The sequence below is a fragment of the Anabrus simplex genome, chromosome 7 (genome assembly GCF_040414725.1).
Source record: "Anabrus simplex isolate iqAnaSimp1 chromosome 7, ASM4041472v1, whole genome shotgun sequence".
Lineage (NCBI taxonomy): Eukaryota > Metazoa > Arthropoda > Insecta > Orthoptera > Tettigoniidae > Anabrus > Anabrus simplex.
Window position 1 is genome coordinate 111,840,113 of NC_090271.1, and position 25,187 is coordinate 111,865,299.

At 42.7% G+C, this 25,187-nt stretch overlaps 1 protein-coding gene across 1 annotated transcript in view; it reads left to right on the plus strand.

Moving 5' to 3' along the window:
* The window catches only part of LOC136876942 (esterase E4), a 215,031-nt gene extending 207,593 nt beyond the window's left edge, over nucleotides 1-7,438 (plus strand). Inside the window, exon 10 of the mRNA XM_067150707.2 lies at nucleotides 7,203-7,438. Within this exon, the coding sequence (XP_067006808.2) occupies nucleotides 7,203-7,419 (217 nt within the window). The 3' untranslated portion in view covers nucleotides 7,420-7,438. The remainder of the gene's footprint in view (nucleotides 1-7,202) is intronic.
* Nucleotides 7,439-25,187: the final 17,749 nt, after the last annotated feature.

Sequence of the window (25,187 nt, forward strand, 5' to 3'; positions counted from 1 at the left end):
CGATCATTCACTGTTAACACATCACAAAAATCACAGAGCTGACTCATCAATGGCGCTCATTGTTACTATAAAAGGAAGTGACGAGATTGCCTCTCAAAACACAAAATGTTGAAACGTGCGCAACCGCAACTACAGAAATAAAATATACTCGCGTCTAACCGAAATCGTCGCAAAAATCCGCGGGATAAATACCAACAAAACCGGTCATCTGAAGGATGATTCCGCAACATAAAACAAACTGAAATGCGCAAAATAGTAAAAATAAACCTTGAAAACATCGCGGTAGTGTCCATAACATCAAAACTCCAACAAAAGAAAATATAACTCAAAAACCAACGATCTAAAATCATGATGAAATAATAATAATAAACTGACATTACACTCGTAGATCAAAAATCAAAAGCTGCCTAACTGTCAAAATGATATACTACAGAAATCAACCATGAATACACGCAAACAAACATCTACTTAAACAAAGTGCACAAAATAAGCCTATCTGAAAATGCAACATAAACATTATTATTATTATTATTATTATTATTATTATTACTGTTATTATTATTATTATTGTTATTATTATTATATTTACTGTGAATTATTTACAACCTTACCTAGTACTCTAAACTACACTGATCATCGATTTTGCCACGGTCCTACATATTATTTACATGATTTTATGATGCTCATACCTGTATGGTGGAAGCAGGTCAGTTCACCCACCGGTCCCGGTCATGGTGGAAATTAGAATTCCATCTTCAAGGTGATGTGGTATTCCAGATTTTTATTACACACGCAAATTTGACACATTCTTGCCATGCCGTGCCACACGATTATATTAGCATAAAAACACTCGCATTTCTCTCACTCCAGTGAAAGTTTAGAAGATGCCACTGCAGCCTCCTGCCTGTTGTGTAGATGAAGGTCGCCTCGCTCTTTACCTGCAAACACCTGCTGGCCTTCCGACGATCCCTCAGCTCTGTTTACATTACAGCTTACAGTACGTTAACCCTGCTGGGGCATAACTGTTCCCTCAAGGTCTGCTGTTGCGGCCTCCATTGAATAAAGTCAATCACCTTCCCGTTTGTCTTACTAGTTTCCGCCCATAAACATCTCGCTTGCCAAACAGTTTGTAGAATGGTAGAATCAAGCTAAATACCGTTTATGTTGTGGAGGAAATTATATACTGATCTCACATGTAACACTCCCCACTGGTTAGAAATATTTTTATGTAAATCTGCTGGAACATGAATTTGTTTCCCTCGACTAGTAATGTGAGTTCATTCAAGTTGAAAGTGTAATTCTTGCCTACACTCCCTGCATTTACAGCAAAAGTCTGTGAAAGTGTTCATTTTCTGAAATGCATATTCTCCCAAGTAAATAATACAAGGCTTCCTAAAAATGCCTACAAGTGTCTAATCGCTTTGGTACCAGCCAAAATAAAGCTGACTAAATGCATTTTGCTGACACACTCTGTCACTCTGTCAAAACGTAAATTCACTAAGAATACTGAAATAACACTAAAGTACTCAAGACAATAACTGAGAGCATTCAAAACAACTGTGAACTGAGAACTTCGAAGACACTGAGAGTTGATTCACACTGAGAATTCTAGAACTGGGAATAACTGAGTAAGACTCAAAACACTGAGAACGACTGAGAATAACTGAGAGTAACTGAGTAACTGAGAGTAATTGAGTAACTGAGAGTAATTGAGTAACTGAGAGTACGACCCTGTGGTCGCTGGGTTTTATAAAAATTTCTCCCACCACCAGGAAAATAGTTCCGTGGAAGGGATGTGGCGTAATAATCTAGTCCTTGGGAGCGCTTTCTCGTACATCCGTAGGTTATGGTTTTCAAAATTTATACTCAAAACTTCCTAAATTCTGTCCGACTCACATGTGATATTGCGCCGCGGGAAATGATCATAGAATAATCCACACGATGATGCGCGTCACTGGTGTTATTTTCTTCCGGTGGATGGCCTCGTTCAGCCATGATGGCTCCTTATTCTGGGTTCTATTACTCCTCCGTTCGAAGTTGAATTTTATTAATTAGGCACTGATTAATCACAGATTGGCACTGACGATTCGCCAAATATTATAAAGAAGTTAGGACACTGTTTTTCACTACCACATCGGGCTTCAGATCGCGAGATACTGATTATAGATCTCCCGGTATGACAGCTCATTCAAATTTAGAAAATTCTGATTGGTTGAGACTTTCGCGCTCTTTCAAAACGTGGTGCATCCGCTTCCTCCCACGAATTGGCGGTTACTGTCGTTGGTCCTCTATTGTCCTAGCTAAATAGGTCAGGCTTCACCGCGTGCTTTTCTCATGAGAACGAACAGCAAGTGCCCACTCCCCGGCGGTGTCATAAAATTTATTGGATGGGTGGTTTACAATCTGGTCGTGTCTAGAGAAGAGTTTCGTGGATTCTCTCGCCGTCAGGCTGGCGCCAGAAAGTTCCTTTGTGACTGCTAGTTTCACAGCCTCACTGTGGTATCTCATATGTGTAATATTCAATTTTAATTATGAATTAAATTAGGCAAATTCGCTTATGGGTGCAATATATATATTAAACTTAATATGTGAGTAAACGGAAACCTAATCCTGTATTTTGCATATAAAATGAATCTCGATTTACGCGAATTCGCTATGCGCGGCAATTCCGCGGAACGTAACTATCGCGTTTAACTCGCGTATAACGAGGTCTACCTGTATTTGGCATCAGACATCACCCCCCCCCCCCCTAGTCAAAACTCCTAATTGTTTGAAGACCACTTATTGTTTAAAATCTAAGACATTAGGGAGTAAGCACCATGTGAAAATTCAACCTCGTATCTCAAGCGATTTCAGAGAAATGATATTTTGGTCATCGGGCGCCACACCCATCCGCAGTCAAAACCGTTTGGCAGGCGTATTGTTTTAAGACCACTTTTATTTAAAATCTATTACGTATATTAGCAGCCATCCTGTGGAATTTCAACCTAGTTAGTCAAACAGTTTCAGAGATATGAATAATGATGATTTCAGGCCTTACCCTCCCGGTCAAAACACCTTAGGGGTGTATTATTAAAAGACCACTTACAGTATTATTTAATATCTGAGACATATAAGACGACCATCATGTGAAAATTCAAGCACGTATGTCAAACGGTTTGAGAGACCTGAATATTTATGTCATCAGCCCCACCCCCATCTCAAACCCCTTAAGGATGTATTATTTTAAGACCACGTTTTATTAAAAATTTAAGACATAAAGGAACAACCGTCATGTGAAATTTCAACCTCGTATGTCAAACGATTTCAGAATAATGAATGTTTTTGTTTTCGGATATACTTCCACTTGTTTCTAAACTTGTGTCATTTAACATCTAGTTCATAAAGAAGCAATTATTGAGTGATATGTCCGCCTCGGTCGCGTAACGGTTAGTGTGATTAGCTGCCGTCCTTGTGGGCCTGGGTTCGATCCCCGGTACTACCAGAAATTTAAGAATGGCAGGAGGGCTGGTATGTAGTTGAAATGGTACATGCAGCTCACCTCCAATGAGGGTGTGCCTGAAAAGAGCTGCGTCACCTCGGGATGAGGATACGAGTTTCATTGAGTGGTACTTGAAATTCGTTCGGAAAACGGTTTCAGGGTAAGGAATATTTCGGTTTTCAGCGTTTTATCCACGTTCCTTAGTAGTCCCTATGTTGTAAAAGCGATGTATCCCCAAAATTTCGTTTGTTTATGAAGAGTAGTTTTGCCTGGGCGTTTATGTACAATCACTCAGGACTACGTGTTTCTTTATTTTTAAAGGAGATTCCAAGCAGCAATTTCCACGTCTGTAACATCTTCAGTTCTTGAGATATAAATTTCCTCATAAAAATAATTCAACTCTCTCTTCACTTCTTTTCATCCGCCCTCCCCTACCTCTTTCCTTAAGTGGAATTTCCGAAAATAAAAAATACGTGTTTCTTTATTTTAAGGAAGGTTACAAATCTTCTGGTTTTTCGATATAAGTACCCTCATAACAATTATTCTACCTCCCTTTTCAGTCCTTTTTTAAAAACCCTCAAGTGGATTTTCCGAAAAGGAAAAGATAGATGTTTCTTTATTTTTAAAGAAGATTCCTAATATCAATTTTCACGTCTGTGACATCTTCAGTTTTTGAAATATCAGTATCCGATAAAAATAATTAATCCCCTTTTCATTCTATTTCACTTCCCTTGAGTGTTTATTCAGAAAACAAAAAATACGTGTTTATTCATTTTCGAAAGATCAAAAATACCAGTTTTCAGGTCTGTAACATGTTACGTTTTGGAGATATACTGTATATATGCTTATTTTAAAAATTCACCCCCTTTGTCACTCCTGTTCACCCCGCCCCCTTAAATGGATCTCCCGTAAACAAAAAATACGTGTTTCTTTTAAAAGAGAATACAAATACCAATGTTCAAGTCTGTAACATCTTCAGTTTTGGAGATATAAGTATCCGCATAAAAGGTATTCAACCCCTTTTTCACCTCTTTACAACCCCCTTGAATGGAATTTCCGAAAACAAAAAATACGTGTTTCTTTCTTTTCAAAGGAGATTCAGGATACCAATGTTCACGTCTTTAATGTTAGGTTTTTGAGATATAGATATACTCATTTTAAAAATTCACCCCCTTTTTTACCCCCTTACTAGGGGAATATTTAAAAATCCTTCCCTAGTGAGTACTTACACTGTAATATAAATGAATCCTCAAAATTTAATTTCTTTATGTCCAGTAGTTTTGGCTCGCCGGTGATGAGTCAGTCAGTCAGTCAGTCAGTCAGTCAGTCAGTCAGTCAGGACAAGTTATTACATATATACGAGGGCGAATCAAAAAGTAAGTTACACTAGGTCGCCGCGAGAGCACGCTGTGTGTCGTGACTGTGGCCAATACGGAGTAAGTTACAGTGACTACTGACACGTCCGAAAGGAAGATTGGTGTGGTATCCTGTCGTGACGAGTGTGCAGAGCGGGCTAGGTTCACTGGCGCGTCAACTGGATGTTCATTCCAAATTGGAGGTGAGTGCAACGATCAGATTTCTATGGGCTAAACGGCTCAATTGCACGGGTATCCATCGTGAAATCACTGCTGTATGTTGTGAGCGTGAAATTTCTCGCCCAGGTATTGTAAAGTGGTGTAAGCAATTTGACACCGAGCGCACGGATCTCACGGACGAATACCGCGACGGCAGGCCCGCAACGTCCAGTACCGTTACAAATGTTGACCGTGTGGATGGGATCATTAAAGAGAATGGGTGCATAATGTTGCAGGAAAATGCCAGCATACTGAACATTTCGTTTGGCAGTGTGTTCTCCAGTGTTCACCAGCACCCTGGATTTCGTAAACTGTGTCAAAGATGGCTCCCACGTCTGCTCACAGACATTCACATGGGGCGTTTCCATCGTCACTGGCATTTTTACAACGGTATTCCGTGGAGGGCAACGAGTTTCTGAAGCGAATCATCACAGGGGATGAAACGTGGGTCCACCGCTTCACCTCCGAAACAAAGAGAACATCGAAAGAATGGGTGCACACCACATCACAATCAATCAATCAATACTGATCTGCATTTAGGGCAGTCGCCCAGGTGGCAGATTCCCTATCTGTTGCTTTCCTAGCCTTTTCCTAAATGATTTCAAAGAAATTGGGAATTTATTGAACATCTCCCTTGGTAAGTTATTCCAATCCCTAACTCCCCTTCCTATAAATGAATATTTGCCCCAGTTTGTCCTCTTGAATTCCAACTTTATCTTCATATTGTGATCTTTCCTACTTTTATAAACGCCATTCAAACTTATTCGTCTACTAATGTCATTCCACGCCATCTCTGCGCTGACAGCTCGGAACATACCACTTAGTCGAGCAGCTCTTCTTCTTTCTCTCAATTCTTTCCAACCCAAACATTGCAACATTTTTGTAACGCTACTCTTTTGTCGGAAATCACCCAGAACAAATCGAGCTGCTTTTCTTTGGATTTTTTCCAGTTCTTGAATCAGGTAATCCTGGTGAGGGTCCCATACACTGGAACCATACTCTAGTTGGGGTCTTACCAGAGACTTATGTGCACTCTCACCACTACGAAAGAAGGCTAAGGTCAAACCATCAGCAGGAAAGGTAATGGCGACAATGTTCTTTGACATGTAGGGTGTGGTGCACGTGGAATTTATGCCAAAAGGCACGACAGTCAACACGGTTTCGTACTGTCGAACGTTGAACCGGTTGCGTAAAGCAATTAAAGAAAAGCGACGAGGAAAATTGAGCGCTGCTATGATTTTGTTGCACGATAACGCAACACTTCACACGGCCCGCCAAACGTCCGAACTGCTGCAGCGAGTCGAGTGGGTGGTATGGCAAAATCCTCCATACAGTCCAGATTCAGCGCCATGCGATTATCATGTGTTCGGTAAAATGAAAAAGGATCTCAGTGGATGACGTTTCCGAAACGATGAGGAGGTGAATGCAGCTGTCTCTAGGTGGTTACAAAGCGCTGGAGGTGGTTTCTACGCATCCGAAATCGAAAATTTCGTTGACAATCTCTCGGAGACTATGTGGAAAAGTGAACTTACATTGTATGTTGGCATAGCCGTGTTGCCTCTGTGTAGGTGGTTTCATAAATGGCCATAACTTGTTGGTGTAACTTACTTTTTGATTCGCCCTCGTAAACAGATGTGGGTCAAAGATGACAAGAAAATGATTGACCGAATTGGTCCAATGAGGCCATAAGAACAGCAGCAGATGAATAAGAAAGAGAAGAAGAATATGGGTCTGAGCCAAAAATATTACAAACCCCATTTCTGAAATAACCGATCAATTGCTGTCAGATAGCGATCTTTGATAAAGAAAATTGTTAAAGGACGGTCGTTTTGTCACCTTATTCACAAGAGAACATAACTCTAAATATCTAGAATTTGTACATCAGCATTTCTGCTAGTTCGTCAGCTCAAATATTTGAGTTAAATTAATTCCCCAGCAAAGACCAAGAGTCGAAGACTCAGAGGATAAATACTGCATCACCATTCTCTCTTGGGACTCAGTCTTAAATCATGGAATTGAACTAACTACTTGTTATAAACTGTTTTACACTATTTAGAAATTATTGCATTACCATGTATAATATGCTACATGTTTATTTTCTTATTTATGTAAACAAAATTATTTTGTGTTTCTCCTTATTGTTGTAGAAATCCTACTCCAAGTACAGACAAGGATATCCACGTGATTTGGGATCCATACACTCTTTCCTGCCCCTTCCATCTGAAGATTGACACCGAATTGAGTAAAGGAGGAATTTTGGAAAAGGACCGCATGGAATTTTGGGAGGAAGCACATCGAGATGTACCATGTTCTTTCACAAAATCACCAACACCAAGTAAAATATCACCAACACCAAGTAATTAAAGGATTGTTCAGTTCATCAGTGTTAATAATTCATTTCGTTATTTATATTTCTCCTATCTTACTCCTATGTATTTCATATAAGATGGGCAAGCAAAAAGTTGTTTGGAAAGGAATTAAAATGCATTCAAACAACAACGCGCACGATGATGGAACTACCGCAAAGGTACGTAAGTATGTACAGGCACAGGACAAGGTAGTATAAAAAAACATTAAGATATTGTACCTCACCACGCATTCATTGCAGAGTAACAAATACTTGCAGAATCAGGATACACTTAAGGCGACGATACGTTCGGGTATGGAGTCATACAGACGTTGGATGTTTTCCTAAAGAAGATCCCGTCACAAGGCCATAAATATCCCTGTTGTGAAAAGCCGGGCATTATCCTGCTGAAAAGTAGGGTTGTCGAGCTGCACCTGGAAGGGAATTACACACGAACGCAGAATTTCCTAAAATTACTGCCGCGCAGTCATGGTTCCTTCAGTCACTACCAATGGGGAGCGGGAAGCATGGGAAATGGCGTCCTACACCATGACACCTCGCGCTTGGGGTGGTGTGCCATACTACAATGAAGCGTGGATCGCTGCGCTGGACAGGACGTCTCCAGACTCGAATTCGGTGGTCGTCTGTATCCAGACAGAACCGTGATTCGTCGCTGAAAACCACTCGTCGCCAGTCCACAAGCTGGCATGCTGCCTGTGCCTGGTAGAAGTTCAAATGTGCTCGGCGGTGCTCAGATCGTATTGTTAGATGTATCAAAGGAAGTCGCGACGACATCCTGCTCTGCTAACAACCTAGATATAGTACTGGTGGACACAGGGGTATCACCAGCTGCCGTGACGTGACTTTGGATGGTGCACAGCGTCGTCCGTAAAGTACTTACAGCCTATCGCTCGATGAAACGACCCTCTCTGTTGGTGGTCCATCGGGGTCGACCCGAGCCTTCTCGACGCGTGCGCGTAGCCTCACATTCCCACGTTCAACACCGACGCACAGTGTAGTCAGAACTGTTCAAGTGGCAAGCAATGCGACGAAACGTCCAACCTGCCCTTCTTAGTCCGACTCATCTAGCTGGTCAAAGGCTTATTGAATGTACCATCGGGGCATGTTGCATGTTGGCTCAGACTTTTCACAAGGCTCACATTGCTACTAAGACCTTATTTGGTGTCTTGCATCTATCAATAAGGAAGGTAAATGTACGTCCCCTAATGACACTTCCGCGCAAGCCAAAACAGGCATTAACTGCAGATGGGACACATGTAATCCTATGGTGATAATGCGTGGCAACCTTCGTTACACTCGTGCGATTCTTTCATGGTGCACAATTTTCTTTTGCAAATGGGTATGTATCAGGAGCGTAACGTTAAGGCCTGTAGGGCCTGCAGTGCAGGCGGGCCCGGATTTTTTAAGGGCCCCGCGGTCTTCTCGCCAAAAATAAAAATAATAAATGTCTAGCCTAATGTCACTCTGCACGGAAATTACCAGGTCAATTTTGTGAAATCAGTCGAAATAGTTCGGTTTTTTAAACATTTTTTGCGCAGAAGAATTGTCCCTTTGGTGAATCTAGCAGCAATTTATTGTGTTGAGTTGTAACACGACACAGCTGTAAACAAATGCTTGCCCTTGCCGTCTCTTGGAACACCGTGACACGCTCTTCAGAAAAGACCTGCACGAAAGTATTTAAAAATAATGTCCGACTCGTTGACTGAATGGTCAGCGCACTGGCCTTTGGTTCAGAGGGTCCTAGGTTCGATTCCCGGCCGGGTTGGTGATTTTAGTCGCTTCTGATTAATTCTTCTGACTCGGGGACTGGGTATATATGTCCGTCCCAACACTCTCCTCGTCATATTCAGACAACACAGCACACTACCAACCACCACAGAAACACGCAATAGTAATTACATCCCTCCATAGAGGGTTGACGTCAGGAAGGGTATCTGGTCGTAAAATAGGGTCAAATCCACATGTGCGTCGCAGTTCGCACCCGCGATCCCACAGGTGTGGGGAAAAAGCGGCAGGAAAAGAAGAACGTATTTAAAAATAATAAAAAACAATGAAAACTGAAACCAAAATATATTTTATTTACAAAATGTTACTGTCTTGCTGTCCGGCTCCATGGCTAAATGGTTAGCGTGTTGACCTTTGGCCACAGGGGTCCCGGGTTCGATTCCCGGCAGGGTTAATTGGTTAATTTCGCAGGCACGGGGGCTGGGTGTATGTGTCGTCTTCATCATCATTTCATCCTCATCATGGCGCGCAGGTCGCCTACGGGAGTCAAATCAAAAGACCTGCATCTGGCGAGCCGAACTTGTCCTCGGACACTCCCGGCACTAAAAGCCATATGCCATTTCTTTTTTTCTTTTTTTTTAAATTTTTTTTTTTTTTTAACTTTCTTGCTGTGTAGTGCACCTCAGATCGTACTGCCCACAAATTTTCCAGAACATTCAACTTTTATCACACAATGTGTAATGCCAATAAGAAGTTTGTGTAGAAACAATCAGTCAAGTCAGTTTCGAACGAACTCTCTTTGCGTGAAGTTAATAATAGACTTATCAGTTGTACGGTTTGATATTTTTCAAACTTTTATTTCAACAATTTTGGATTTAATTTTGTTCGTATAATTTTCTGTGTTGTAATCGAATAATTATAACCGTTTCGGTTACAGATATAGTTCTTAATTACTTGTCCGAGGACAAGTTCGGCTCGCTAGATGAAGGTCTTTAGATTTGACACCCGTAGGCAACCTGAGTTTCTTGATGAGGATGAAATTATGATGAAGACGACACATACACCCAGCCCCTGTGCCAGAGAAATTAACCTATTATGGTTAAAATTCCCGACCCTGCCAGGAATCGAACCTGGGATCCCTGTGACCAAAGGCCAGCACGCTAACCATTTAGCCATGGAGCCGGACACGAACAGTGGTGCATGGTTGGCAGTTCAGCGGCTTACATTTTATTTGAGGGTTCCGAATGTTTATTCTTGCATGTGGGCCTGTATTGCATTCTTTACGCCCTTGGTATGTATAGAGGTGTGCAATTTATATTATACTCAAAGGATAAATTAGAAGTAAAGAAGTGTTAGTTTGGGTTTATATCCACAGTTTACTTACCGACTCGCAACGTAAGACTCCTCATCCCTGAGTTAAATATTACTAACTGTATTCTTCGAAACATAAAAGTTACTTGAATATATTGCTTTAAAAATATACAGAGTGCAGGAAAAATGACATATAATATTCATCGGTGGTGATGAAGAGGACCAGACTATTAAAATGCGGAGAGGAATCAACCTTCTTACTCGCAATTTTCATCCAGAGTCAACTGTTTGTCATTGGTTGTCCGGCACCGGTTGGCTTGTGATAGGCATTGTCACCGGTGACGAGAAATGGTGCCTGTATGTCAACATGAAGAAGAGGAAACAGTCGCTCAGCCCATCAGAAAAAGCAACTCCCCGTGCTAAGGACAGTGCCCATACACAGAAAATCATGTTGTGTGTTTGGTGGCACAAAGATGGCATTCTTCACCATGAACTTCTTGCGAAAAACGTAACTATTACCTCTGCTGTGTATAGTTTTTTTTTCGTGTGGCTATTTATAGCCGAGTGCAGCCCTTGTAAGGCAGACCCTCCGATGAGGGTGGGCGGCATCTGCCATATGTAGGTAACTGCATGTTATTGTGGTGGAGGATAGTGCTATGTGTGGTATGTGAGTTGCAGGGATGTTAGGGACAGCACAAATACCCAGCCCCCGGGCTATTGGAATTAACCAATTAAGGTTAAAATCCCCAACCCCCCGGGAATCGGACCCAGGACCCTCTGAACCGAAGGACAGTATGCTGACCGTTCAGGCAACGAGTCGGACGCTGTGTATAGTGACCAGCTCGGATGGCTTGCCGTTGCTATTGACAACGAAAGACAACAACCAGTCTTACTGCTCCATGATAACGCTCGTTCGCATGCACCGCAACTGACCAAAGGTGTAATTGCTGAACTTGGCTGGGAACCTCTTCCTCATCCTCCGTATTACCCTGACATTTACATTTACATCTTTTCCGCTCTCCTTCTAACCACATTCCGGGGCAAGTGTTTCTTGACGAAGCTTCTCTTGACGAATGGATAACAGATTTCTTCCAATCAAAACCACAACAGTTCTACAGGCGAGTCATTCAACTGCTACCTGAACGTTGGCAGAAGGTCATAGAGAGTGGAGGTGAATACATCACGGAGTGATTGTGATTGCGAGTTACAGTGCGTGACAGTAAAATAAAATATAATAAAAGAACTGCACGAACTTATGCATCGACCCTCTAAGGCAGGGCCTCTCAAACGCCCAAAAATCGCACGCGAGCAAACAGCGGTGCAGAGTTCCTGAGCACAGTGCATCGGTCCCGCTCGGCTCGGCTCGGACCAACGCTTGGTCTCTGGGCTACTCGGCTAAGCTCGGCTCAACTCAGCTCGGATTTGGAGCGCTACGAAGCAAGTGCGGAAGAGGGAGACAGGGGAAGCGAGCGAGACAGGCGTGGGGGAAAAAGAGAGACAGCGCTATTGCTCCAAATCGAGGAGTGAGGGTCTGCACTCTGGTCAACCAAGCGAAGTCGTCTTTTACACCGTGCACAGTGCATGCACCAGGCTTATGCACCCTGAGAGGTGGTGGTGATTATTGTTTTAAGAGGAAGTACAACTAGGCAACCATCCTCTATATAACACTAATCAGAGGAAAAAAGGGAAGGGATCCAACACTTCGAAAAATGAAGATATCGGTCAAAGAAAGACAAGGGCCACGAAGGGCGCGAAAATGAAAGACTCCCTAGCCCTCGCAAACCTAATAGCGTCGGGGTCGGAAAAGAACAAGAGTTGACCAAGGGAGGTCGGATAGGATAGATGAAAGTGAGCAGCCTGGCACAAGTAAGTGGAAGCAATGCCAGGACTCAGCTAAGGGCCCCGTGGTCGCCAACCCACGCTCCAAAGTTCAGAGCCCCTGGGGCCCCTTTTAGTCGCCTCTTACGACAGGCAGGGGATACCGTGGGTGTTATTCTACCGCCCCCACCCACAGGGGGACACCCTGAGAGGCCCTGCTATAAGGTAATATAGTTGTGCAACCATAATTTATTAGGTTGGAGCAGGTGTGACTCCTGACTTTTCGCATACTTGCAAAGTGCATACCCACTCGCTAACGTCAGTGTGCAGGACTTCCTGGAGACCCTAATTACTCACTCACCCCCCGGTAAGCTGCTAGACCAGGGCAATTGATGCGGAGCTCTTGCCGCCTGGCCACTTACCCACGCGCTCGTCGCCTTCGTTTCCAATAATAGACAAATTTGCCAGAAAAACGGACCGTCGTGTGGGCTTAATTCATCGTCATGTGGTCTAAATCAAAGGTTCTCAAACTATTATGAGATTGTACTCCTCATTCATGACTAAAAGTTCAATGTACCCCTACAAAATATATGAGTACCTGGCTAATTATTAAGGCATTTTGAATTTATTATAAACCATTATTTTAAATACACATCGTAAATGAGACGAGATTGTGAAATTAAGTACTTTTTATACCACATCACAAGAAATGCAAGAGTTTCTGTCTGTACCAAGTGTAATACAATAAGAAGTAAGTAAACTCGTGTCCTCATCCCGAGGTGGTGCAGCTCTTTTCAGGCACACCCCCATTGGAGGTGCATGTACCATTTCAACCACATACCAGCCCTCCTGCCATTCTTAAATTTCTGGCAGTACCGGGAATCGAACCCGGACCCCCGAGGAAGGCAGCTAATAACTCTAACCGTTACGCTACGGAGACGGACAGTATAATACAATGATAATGTAACACAGGATATTGTATTAAATTTTCACAAAACGCTATATTTAGCCTAAATATAAAATGAATAAATAAGGATGAAAAATTGTCCACATTAATTCTGGAATTCAGACATTGCGAACCTGCAAAATTTCAATCGGATGGGGTGTGCCTGCATTGAGTGACACAGTTTTTTGATGTGTCATAGTCGAGGTGAAACTTCCAAGCGAAGCGTGGCTCATATATGCATATTTAACATTCTTCTTATTTTCTTCTATGTTCCAATTTTCTTCATTTTTCCCTGTTCGCTGTTCGCGTACCCCACTAAAAGTCTCAGGCGTACCCTTTGGGGTACGTATACCACAGTTTGAGAACCACTGGTCTAAATCATTAATTGGAGAGATGGGGAGTGTTAACGGCTGATGGAAAGGTAAGTCCGCTATTCTGTTTACGTGTGTATTTGTGTATGTGGAAGGGTGTACTAAACAGAGAAATTTTGAATAGACCACGAGCCGTCCCTGGGTTCGAGCCTCTGCGGTCATTCAGCTTGGTCTCAATTTTTTTTCTTCGAATGGCCACACACCAAATAGATGAATGTTCATTGCTGCGTATCAGCGAGTACGCAGTACTGGTAGCGTAGAAGGGTGAGGGAAGGTTGAGCGGACATTACTGTGAACCTGTGAAGTTGGCATGATATTGCTGCTTACTAAATTTATTGCAGGAGAGAAGAAAGATAAGGAGGCGAGTATATATTCACCCTATACTTCGGGGTCTTCAAATAGGAGCCTTTTGGCAAATGTTTTCGAAATTGATCAAACACCTCGAACGGTTTTATGATTACTTTGAGATGTCCCCTTCATTGCGTGTCCCACAACGCAAGAAGGTAGTATCAGTAACGGCCTAAAAATCCAAAGTACGCGTTACTGTGGTAATTGTAACGAGAGGTCGTATGCGTGATTCAGTACCAGTCACAAAGAAGAGGAAGGCAGTGAGCGGTACATGTTGCCTCTAGGCCACGAGGTTCCGGAAGCAGGAAGCCTACTCTAAAGAGGTTGAGTAAGTTCTCTGTAACAGAGACTTGGCTCCAGGAACCTACACACATCAAAAAACGCTATGCACCCTCTGGAGATCCGGGTTTCTAGGTTGCTGACGACCCCAGGGAATGTATGGGATGCAAATACACACTTCATGTCAAGTATAACAAAACTGATGTAAAGAAAAAAAGCAACGACAGGCGCAACACAAACACTATGCTTCGGCAACCTACATCCGCCTATCGAACATGGGAATCATATTCTGCCTCTCAGTATGGTATTCACCCCGTGCAGTGAAGCATGATCGGACCCATCGTGGCATTCTGTCCTGGCCCGCTCTTCGCAAGCAGCACTCCGGAGGTCGGCTAGGGTGAGCGGTCGATTCCTTGGTCGTCGCAATGCTTGTTTCAGCATATCCCAGGCATATTCAATGAGATTCATGTCCAGAAACATCGCAGACCAGTCCATCGGATTGATATGAACTTTCCTTGGGAAGAGATTTACAAGACTGGAGCGGTACGAGCTCGCGTTGTCATCTTGCAGAATGAATCTGTAATCGAAATGTTGTCGGTATGGTTGAACAATGGGCTCGAAGATTCTGTTCCGTCATATCAGTCTTGCCCTCTACAACGATGAGTGGTTTCTGACGTCCATACATAATACCGCCCCGAAACATGACGGAGCTGTCTCCCTGATGAGCATGTGGGATGGCGTGCAGGACTCGTCTGGCGTTATCCCTCCAAACCCTCCTCCGACGATTATCCGGCGTCAGACACATTCGGTACTTATCCTGTCCCGTTCTTCCAGAGTCCAGTCCAAGTGTTCCCTTGCCCATCTGTACCTGGCGCCACGGTGTTGGAGCGTACAATGAGGTGCTAGCCAAAGAACTCTTGATGGTAGGTGATCCCTATGGAGACGATTTCTGATTGTCTGAATAGATACAGTCCTACCAGTGGCCTGCCGTAAGGCAGTTCTGTTGCAGTCTCTAACGAATTCCTGTGAGCCAGGATTCACACGTAACGGTCGTCAGCTGCTTAGAAATGAAATGGCGTATGGTTTTTAGCGCCGGGAGTGTCCGAGGACATGTTCGGCTCGCCAGGTGCAGGTCTTTTGAATTGACTCCCGTAGACGACCTGCGGGTCGTGATGAGGATGAAATGATGATGAAGAGCGACCATCTTTCACGAACACAAAAAGTACAGTTTGTTCAAAACTGTTTCGAGGTGTGCAGTATGAAAACGCCTCCTGGCCTGCATGATGTTGAAGTGTAAGTGGTTGGCCTCACTATGACCATCGGGAATGTAGACTGACATCGTGCAGTTTGTTCCTGAGAGTTTGATTGGACAAACGAGGTCCTGTAAAGTCGCGCCGTTCCTAGGATTAACTTCTAACATTAAAGACAAGCCGGCATGTCCGTAAGCAGGTATATGGCGGATCGGATATCTTTTGAATATAGAGCAAATGTCTCTCTGTCATACGTCTTCTGCACGTGCCTACAGTGAAAGGTGCTGTTGTGACATTTAATTGTGCGGCTTTTACGAATGTATGAAAAATATGGAGGCCTTGGTATAAAACGACGTTCTTGAAACCGTTGTAGCTGTACCAGCGGAATTTTGGAAAGGCCAAACAACGCACGTGTATCTCACGCAATCGCAAACTAAACGTGACAACTTCGCTGTGGAGCTGTGTTTTGGTGTGAACAAGCTGTTTACATGTCATTCACAATACAAAGCAAGCCAGAGGTTAACGCTTCAAATGTTTCGAAAGCCGAAGTGAGTCCTGCGCCAGTCGAGTTGAGTTTCCTTTAAGCCAACAGTTGCAGTACGTGGAAAACCTGTGCAGGTTAAGTGAACAAAATTGTCCGCTTCCGCAACGTAACGATTAGCGCTGTAAACTGCCGTCCTTGGAGACCCCAAGTTCGATTTCCGATACTGCCAGATATTTCAGAATGGCAGGAGGGCTGGTAAGTTGTTAAAATGGTACACACAGCTAACTTCCATTAAAGGTGTGCCTGAAAACAGCTGCACCACCTCGGAATAAGGACACGAGTTTAGTTTAGCCAACAATTCTACCTGTTATTTTGAAACGTTTCTCTATTCGCAGCACATTACTTTGATTCATTTGTTCACGTCTCTTTATAATCCTTGACGTAAAATGATGATGCGGATATGATCAGATGTTGACATGTCATTCTTATCGTCATTGAGTATCACTGCACAGTTCAGAACACGACTTTATTTCTTCCTTACTGGTGTTAAAAATTTTACCATTTTGAGTGTAGCCTAGTCTAGTTGGGTATTTGATAAGTGCATTGATGCAATTTTAACCTCAGTCTCAACGAACTGGATTCTGATGGCTCAAACAGGTTAAATGAAGTACAGAAAACCGTAACAAACGCCTTATTCTTCTTCTAGTCCTTATCCGTTCCAGATTTTGGCAATCATCGTAGCTGTGTCTAACCTGTTGACGGATTCTCCGAATAGCTGTGGGAATGTTTTCAATGCCCAGGTTCTCAGATTTTTTTAAAAACCAGATCATCATCCTTTATTGTTTGTCACATGGTCTGTTAAGGATATCTTCAACATCCTCCAATACAGCCACATGTCAATAGCCTCTATATACATGTTTCGCCACCATAAGGAAAGACCAGATAACAGCGAAGAAGTCTCACCTTTGTACTCATAGTCCACACGCGTTTTGAAGACGTCACTTATTTTATTGAAGGTTGGTCTGGTTCTCAAAATGTGAGGTCTTACTACTATCCCGTATCGTCATTGAATCGCTTATCAACAAGGAGTGTGAATTTTAAAAATTTTAAAAATTAACATTATTATATCACATGTTACATGGTTTTACATTTCAGAATATGCAATGCAGAATCATAAACTATACATAGAAATGTACTTTTTTATATATGGCTTATCGGTATGTACAGTATATAATCTTAACACACGCAGAAGATAGAAAATAGTATGATAAGTTAACCAATGGGTAGACAAAATTGGATTATCTAGCTCCATATTTATGTTAACATAATATAAGTTAACATTGTACCATTCTACTCGTGGTACTTATAGAAATAATAACGAAAACCTGCTACTCTTTAGTGGTGAAAACAAGCAACTGCCATGGTCCCGGGTTGTTGTGTATAGGGCTCCTTTGATTATGGCTACGGTTTGTTCCACGCAATGAGGAATTAAATATTAGTATCACTATACAATATACCTGTAGTGTGAGAAAATACTACTTGTTGCTCGGAGTAAACAAGCAGTTATCCTAGTCCTGGAGTAGGCCTACTTGTATTCAGGACTCAATTACCGACCACCCGCCGTTCGATCCCCGTGATGTGCTACTAATTCTGTGCCCCGTTTCGGTTAGAACTGGCAGATATCCGCTGTATTTTAAACATTCTATTTGCTACTATCGTTTTTGTTAATGACATTGTCACTACTGTTATCATTACTTTCATCTTTTTCTACCGCTCTTTCCACAACTGTGGAGTATGGGTGGGAACTGGGTTACACATGTGGATTTATTCCTGTTTAACAGCCGGATACCCTTCCTGACGCAAATCCTATATGGAGGGATGTAATCACTATTGCGTGCTTCTGTGGTGATTTGTAGTGCGGTATGTTGTCTGAATGTGAAGAAGAGAGTGTTGGGACAAACACAAGTACCTAGTCCCTAAGCCCGAGTTATTAAAATATCCCACCCGGCCAGGAATCGAAACCGAAACAATCTGAACCGAAAGGCAGTACGCTGACCACTCAACCATTATTGCTATTATAGCTATCATTATAAGGTATGGGAAAACTCAACTTGATGCTAGACGACACTTATAACCGCGTCCTTTAAGAGATGAATAACCATAGAAGTTTGAATTCGGAAATATAATAATCGTGATATCTCATACGGTGAAAATGAATGAGACTTACAGTAAATGATCGGGATTGACCTTTCCTGTAACTTTCATTATGTACAGGCTTTAGATAAAACAGATATTTTCGGGGATATTAGGAAATTTGTGAGAAATAATTTAATCGTGAAAATGTCTGTTATATTTTTTGTACCCCTGCGTAGGTTTACAAACATCCCCACAGGGGAAGAAATGAAGGAAAAAGCGCACGGGCCTGGGCCTGTTGCAAACTAACATTCCTTTTAGCGAATAACCACATTTATTTTCAATACAAATCCCCTTAGTGGGTTTTCCTTTAAACTTGTTAACACGTACAATATTGTTTAAATCTCAATACAGCCTCAGGCTGTGAACTAAGTACATTAATACTGGGCATTGAGCCAGAACATTAAAAACAAAATTCAAACTGCCCTCCGTTCAAAAGCACTCAGTACATACAATAGTGGAGACTCTATTATCCTTAACCAATGACGATGGAGGTGGCAGCTAATTTTCAAGGTGCCTGCCCATATACAATAACATTAAAAGGCACTGGATTACACTCACGTCGTAGGACTGAATATTTCGGAATCCCAATAGTGAGATCCTCCCTTCGTTCTACCCCGCGCTAGTACATCAGTTTTATCTAGTAGAAGAGCTTACCTCCACACCAAGGACAAGACAAGGTTCGAAACCCAAACGGACTAGCCGCCGTAACTCAAGGCACCGAGTACATCAGGCGCTGCTGGCTATCAGGCAAGTCAAGTCCCTCACCTCTGTCCGTAGCTCGACAAGCGAGCGGCGGACGGGATGGAGGGGAGGAAGGCCAGCCCAATTGGCTGGAAAAGCGGGGAAGGCACGTTGCCATAGCAGCGCGGCGGCAGGACGAAGGGAGAAAATCAACCTTTAGAAATACGTCGAAAGAAGTTAAATATTAACCTATAAAAAGCCGAACATAGCTATTAATAGTAATAATAATAATACATGGAAAAAACAAACGTCAATCTTAAAGGCGCAACCAGGCAGCCAACAAAGCCCAAAGGGGGCAGGGGAATTGCCTAAAACATACGGCACATTGTTCTTACACAGTAAAATTGCATGAAACGTAAAAGATCGGAAATTATATTCTAAACATCTTTCGTTATGTAGGCTACAGGTTTTCGATACGGCGAATATTAACTGAGGAATCTGACATTTACTGCCATGGTTTCCATAAAATCACTAACTCATTTTGTTCCCATTTGTTACTATTATATTGTCCGGCTCCATGGCTAAATGGTTAGCGTGCTGGCCTTTGGTCACAGGGGTCCCGGGTTCGATTCCCGGCAGGGTCGGGAATTTTAACCTTAATTGGTTAATTTCGCTGGCACGGTGGCTGGGTGTAGGCCTATGTGTCGTCTTCATCATCATTTCATTCTCATCACGACGCGCAGGTCGCCTACGGGAGTCAAATCAAAAGACCTGCATCTGGCGAGCCGAACTTATCCTCGGACACTCCCGGCACTAAAAGCCATACGCCATTACTATTATTTTTACCATTATATTGCATGAGACAACTCTACTCACTGCTGGGAAGCGTTTTATAACGTGCTACTTTCCGAGCTCAAAACAAGCAATTGCCCAATTTCATTTTAAAACCCTTTCCGGATCTGTTTCTGCATCCATAAGCACAACAGCCTGGCGTAATTTTCTTAAAAACTCAGAAATTGATCAATTCACCCACATTTCGAAACTAATAATACTAAATAATCTTCCGTGCTTAATAAAAACATATTTTCGGTTGTACAGTATTAAGGTTAAAACAGGTAGCCTGTACTTCGCTGAAATTACATAAAGAGTGATCTTACCCTGTGCGGAATACATACGTTTGAATCGGCTGACGGGACATATGGCTAAAACATGGCGGAACCAATCAGAATAAAGCACTCGTTGGCCATACTGCACATATAGAGTCACCGAACCGACAAGTGATACAATCTGGTGGAAGGGCGAGGATATACTACGGGCGACTGATTTAAAATTGGAATATAACAACTTGCTCCGTGTAACAAACTAGCACCGGGCTCCCCTACATCTCAGAATCGTAAATTGTTACAGACGTGAAAATTGGTATTTGGAATCTCCTGTAAAAGTAAAGAAGCATAGATAATTTATTTTCGGAAAATCCACTTAAGGGAAACGGAAAAAAACAGGAATTTTTAAAATGAGAAATCTATAGAACATCTCATAAACTTAACATGTTACAGGCGTGAAAATTGGTATTTTTAATCTCTTTTAAAAATAAAGAAACATGTATTCTTTTGTTTATGGAAAATCCACTTAACGGGGGGGGGGGGTGTGTGAAAGAATTGAAACATTAGATGAATTATTTGTACGTGGATACTTATATCCAAAGAAATCTAAAGTTGTAACAGACGTGTAAATTGGTATTTGCGATCTCCTTTGAAAATAAAGAAACATATAGTTTTGTGGGTAAAATCAATTGGGGGGGGGGTGAAAAAAGAGTTGATTCTTTTTATGAGGATGCATAGGCCCCTATATCTCAAAACTGGAGACGTTATAGTAACGATAATTGGTATTTGGAGGCTCCTTTATAAATAAAGAAAGCAGTATTTTTTTGTTTTTGGAAAATTCACTTAAGGGGGAGGGAGAAAATAAATAATAGAATTGAATTACTTTATGAGGATACTTATATCTCAAAAACTAAAGATGTTATAGACGTGAAAATTGGTATTCGGAATCTCCTTTAAAAACAAAGAAACACATATTTTTTGTTTTCGGAAAATCGACTTGGGGGGAGGTGAAAATAAGTAATGGTGTTGAATTCTGTTTATGAGAATACTTATATCTCAAATACTGATGAAGTTACAGACGTGAAGTTTAGTATTTTGAATATCCTTTAAAAATAAGGAAGCACTTTGTTGTTTTTGGAATGTCCACTAAGGAAAGAAGTTAGGAAAAAGTTGAATTATTTTTATGAGGATACTTATATCTCAAATACTGAAGATGTTACAAACCTGAAAACTGGTATTTGGAATCTCCTTTAAAAATAAAGAGAATCGAATTTTTTTGTTTTCGGAAAAGGCACTTACGGGGGTGAAAAGAAGTGAAAAAAGTTTTGAATTATTTTTTTATGAGGACACTTATATCTCAAAAAGTGAACTTTTTACAGACGTGAAAATTGATATTTCGAATCTCCTTAAAAAATAAAGAAACATGTATTTTTTGTTTTCGGAAAAGGTACTTAGGTCGGGGTGGGTGTGGGGGAAGGACTGAAAGGGGTTGAATTCTTTTTATCGGGATACTTGTATTTCAAAAACTGAAGATGCTGCAGACGTGGAAATAGGTATTTATAATCTCTTTTAAAAGGAATGTTTTTTTTTTTTCGACTTGAGAGAAGATTGTTTCTCACATGTATAGTTCTAGCTGGCATGGTCATCTTACAATAGCCCCAAAAGGCAATGTCACTTTACAAAGAGTTTCTGGGGAAATGAAACTCAATTTATCGGTGCTTTTTTATACTTTAGGGATTTTCAGCTAATGTCTTAGTACCGTACTGAGGAACCATTACTTTTATCAAATTACGAAATCCACGCGAGCGAAGCCGCGGGTAACTGCTAGTATGGAGATAAAGCTGGAATTTAAGAGAACAAATTCGGGAAAATATTCGTTTTTAGGAAGGGGAGTTAGGGAATGGAATAACTTACCAAGGCAGATGTTCAATAAATTTCCAATTTCTTTGCAATCATTTACGAAAAGGCTAGGAAAACAACAGATAGGAAATCTGCCACCTGGGGAACTGCCCTAAATGCAGACCAGGAGTAATTCATTGATTGATTGATTGATTGATTGATTGATTGATTCACTAATACTTCTAAGAACACACTGTCACTTCAAATAAAAACAATACAATAGTACGGTATATTGGTGTAGTGGTTAGTGTGATTAGTTGCCACCCCCCGAAAGCCCGGGTTCGATTCCCGGCTCAGCCACGAAATTTGAAAAGTGGTACGAGGGCTGGAACGGGTTTCATTCAGCCTCGAGAGGTCAACTGAGTTGAGGTGGGTTCGATTCCCACCTAAGCCATCATGGAAGTGGTTTTGCGTGGTTTCCCACTTCTCCTCCAAGCAAATGCCGGGATGGTACCTAACTTAAAGTCACGGCCGCTTCCTTCCCTCTTCCTTGTATATCCCTTCCAATCTTCCCATTCCCCCGCAAGGCCCCTGATCAACATAGCAGGTGAGGCCACATGGACGAAGTACTGGTCATCCTCCCCAGTTGTATCTCCACCCGGAGTCTGAAGCTCCAGGACACTGCCCTTGAGGCGGTAGAGGTGGATCCCTCGCTGAGTTGGAGGGAAACACCGACCCCGGAGGGTTAACAGATAACGAAGAAGAAGAAGAAGAAGGCCTATTATCTCAAAACCTGACTCTTAATATACGAGGGTAGCAAGTTCTAATTTCACCTCAGTACCTCGACTTACAGATTTGATTTCAGAGATCGTCTGTTGAAGAGACTAACGGACAGCGGTATTCAAAATCTATCCCAAAGTAGCGCAGTCAACTGGGGGGTGTTCACACGCCACCAATTAATTTACAATGTATTCGACTCATATTCAATTCTATATACCGAAATAAACCCTCATAAGGCTTATAATAATTGCATGCGAGCTGAATCTGATCCGGTCAAAACAATCAAATATCATCAGCGCATCCACCTCATCACAGGGAAATGATTTCCATTCCCTTACAGGATATGTGTGAGTGGGATGATTGGTCTCTAATAAGCCTTCCAAAAATAATACAATAAGAACTCATGCACCACACTATGAATGAATCACGCATTCAGGTGATGGTGATGGTGATTATTGTTTTAAGAGGAAGTACAACTGGGCAACCATCCTCTATATAACACTAATCAGAGAGAAAAATTGGAAGGGATCCGACACTTCGAAAAATAAATGTATCGGCCAAAGGAAGGCAAGGGCCACGAAGGGCGTGAAAATACCCTAGGCCTCCATACGTAATACCGTCGGGGTCGGAAAAGAACAAGAGTCGATAAGGATAGATGAAAGTGAGGAGCCTGGCACAAGTAAGTGGAAGCAATGCCAGGACTCAGCTAAGGGCCCCGTGGTCACTAACCCACGCTCCAAAGTTCAGAGCCCCTGGGGCCCCTTTTAGTAGCCTCTTACGACAGGCAGGGGATACCGTGGGTGTTATTCTACCGCCCTCACCCACAGGGGGAGTCATGCACTGAGATGCATCATCATGTGCAAAGTGAATCACATCTGAACGTAGGTGATGTTACATCAATACAAGAAACTTATTATTACATTGCATAATACAGAATAGACCGCCTCTGTGGTGTAGTGGTTAGTGTGATTAGCTGCCACCACCGGAGGCCCGGGTTCGATTTCTGGCTCTGCCATGAAATTTGAAAAGTGGTACGAGGGGTGGAACGGGGTCCACTCAGCCTCGGGAAGTCGACTGAGTAGAGGTGGGTTCGATTCCCTCCTCAGCCATCCTCGAAGTGGTTTTCCGTGGTTTCCCACTTCTCCTCCAGACAAATGCCGGGATGGTACCTAACTTAAGACCACGGCCGCTTCCTTCCCTCTTCCGTGTCTATCCCTTCTCCTTCCCTCAAAAGGCCCCAGTTCAGCATAGCAGGTGAGGCCGTCTGGGCGAGGTACTTGTCCTCCTCCCCAGTTGTATCCCCGACGCACAAAGGTCTCAAGCTCGAGGATACTGCCCTTGAGGCGGTAGAGGTGGGATCCCTCGCTTAGTCCGAGGGAGAAACCAACCCTGGAGGGTAAACAGATTAAGAAGAAGAAGAATACAGAACACGCTCGCTGGTTCATTACAAATATACATGAAATTACGTATTCAGGTTTGTTTTCCTATTGCTTTAAGGGCCCCTTGAGCACGTGGACCTCACCACACGGTGAGCCCTGCGGGACCGTTAGTTACGCCCTTTCGTAAGACGTAGGAAAAATAATGGGTTACGTCTCAAAACTCACGAGTCCCAGAACTCACGGGCTAAAATTGGTAGCAAATAGTATCGAAACTCAAGAATACAAACTGGCAGCTAAAGTTAACATTCTAATGAGTCTCAAAATTCACGAATCCGATCAGCAAGTGCCTGCGATGACCGCAGGAGGGATACGGTGCGTAGTGACTAACGCACCAGCCCTCTCCGGAGACCGCACACCATTTCTACTACTAGAAAATAGTTTCACTCCTCTCCGGAAGGGGGAGGCGGGTCTCGTGGACGGTAACGCCGTCCCTCAGGCTAGGAGATTTGTTACGGTGAAGGAGATGCTCGGAGAAGATCAGGGTCTTGGTGGCCGTAGCCTATACTGGGAAAAGTTCCGGCATTCGCCTTAGTGCAGGAGAATGGAAAACCGCGGTAAATCATTCTCAGGATAGCCGTCGAACGTTCGGGGCCAGCCGTGAGGTCCAGCCCTGTCTCGTCTCTCAAATGCTGAGGTGTAGAGCCACGGTAGAGCCGTGGCCAACCCTCCTCTGCTCGATTGGCCGGTCAGAGTGCAGAGCTGTTGGACCACGGACCAGCCGTGGCCACTAATGGCCCGAGACCCACTCTGCATCCACCGACCGTACCATTATTATAAATACAGTATATGTCGAAGGGAAAACGTACGTTATATCAGCTTTACGACCACAGCAAATTATTTTGATAATAATAATAATAATAATAATAATAATAATAATAATAATAATAATAATAATAATAATAATAATAATAATAATAATAATACAGTCTGGCTGTTTCATTCACCTACCATTATATTCCCCTGTGGATCGGGGTGGCGAAATAACATCCGCAGTATCCTCTGCCTGTCGTAAGAGGTGACTAAAAGGGGCTCCCCCCATGGCACTACAGCCCTTGAAAGGCCTTGGCCTACCAAGCGACCGCTGCTCAGCCCGAAGGCCTGCAGATTAAGGGGTGTCGTGTGGTCAGCACGACGAAGCCTCTCGGCCGTTATTCTTGGCTTTCTAGACCGGGGCTGCTATCTCACCGTCAGATA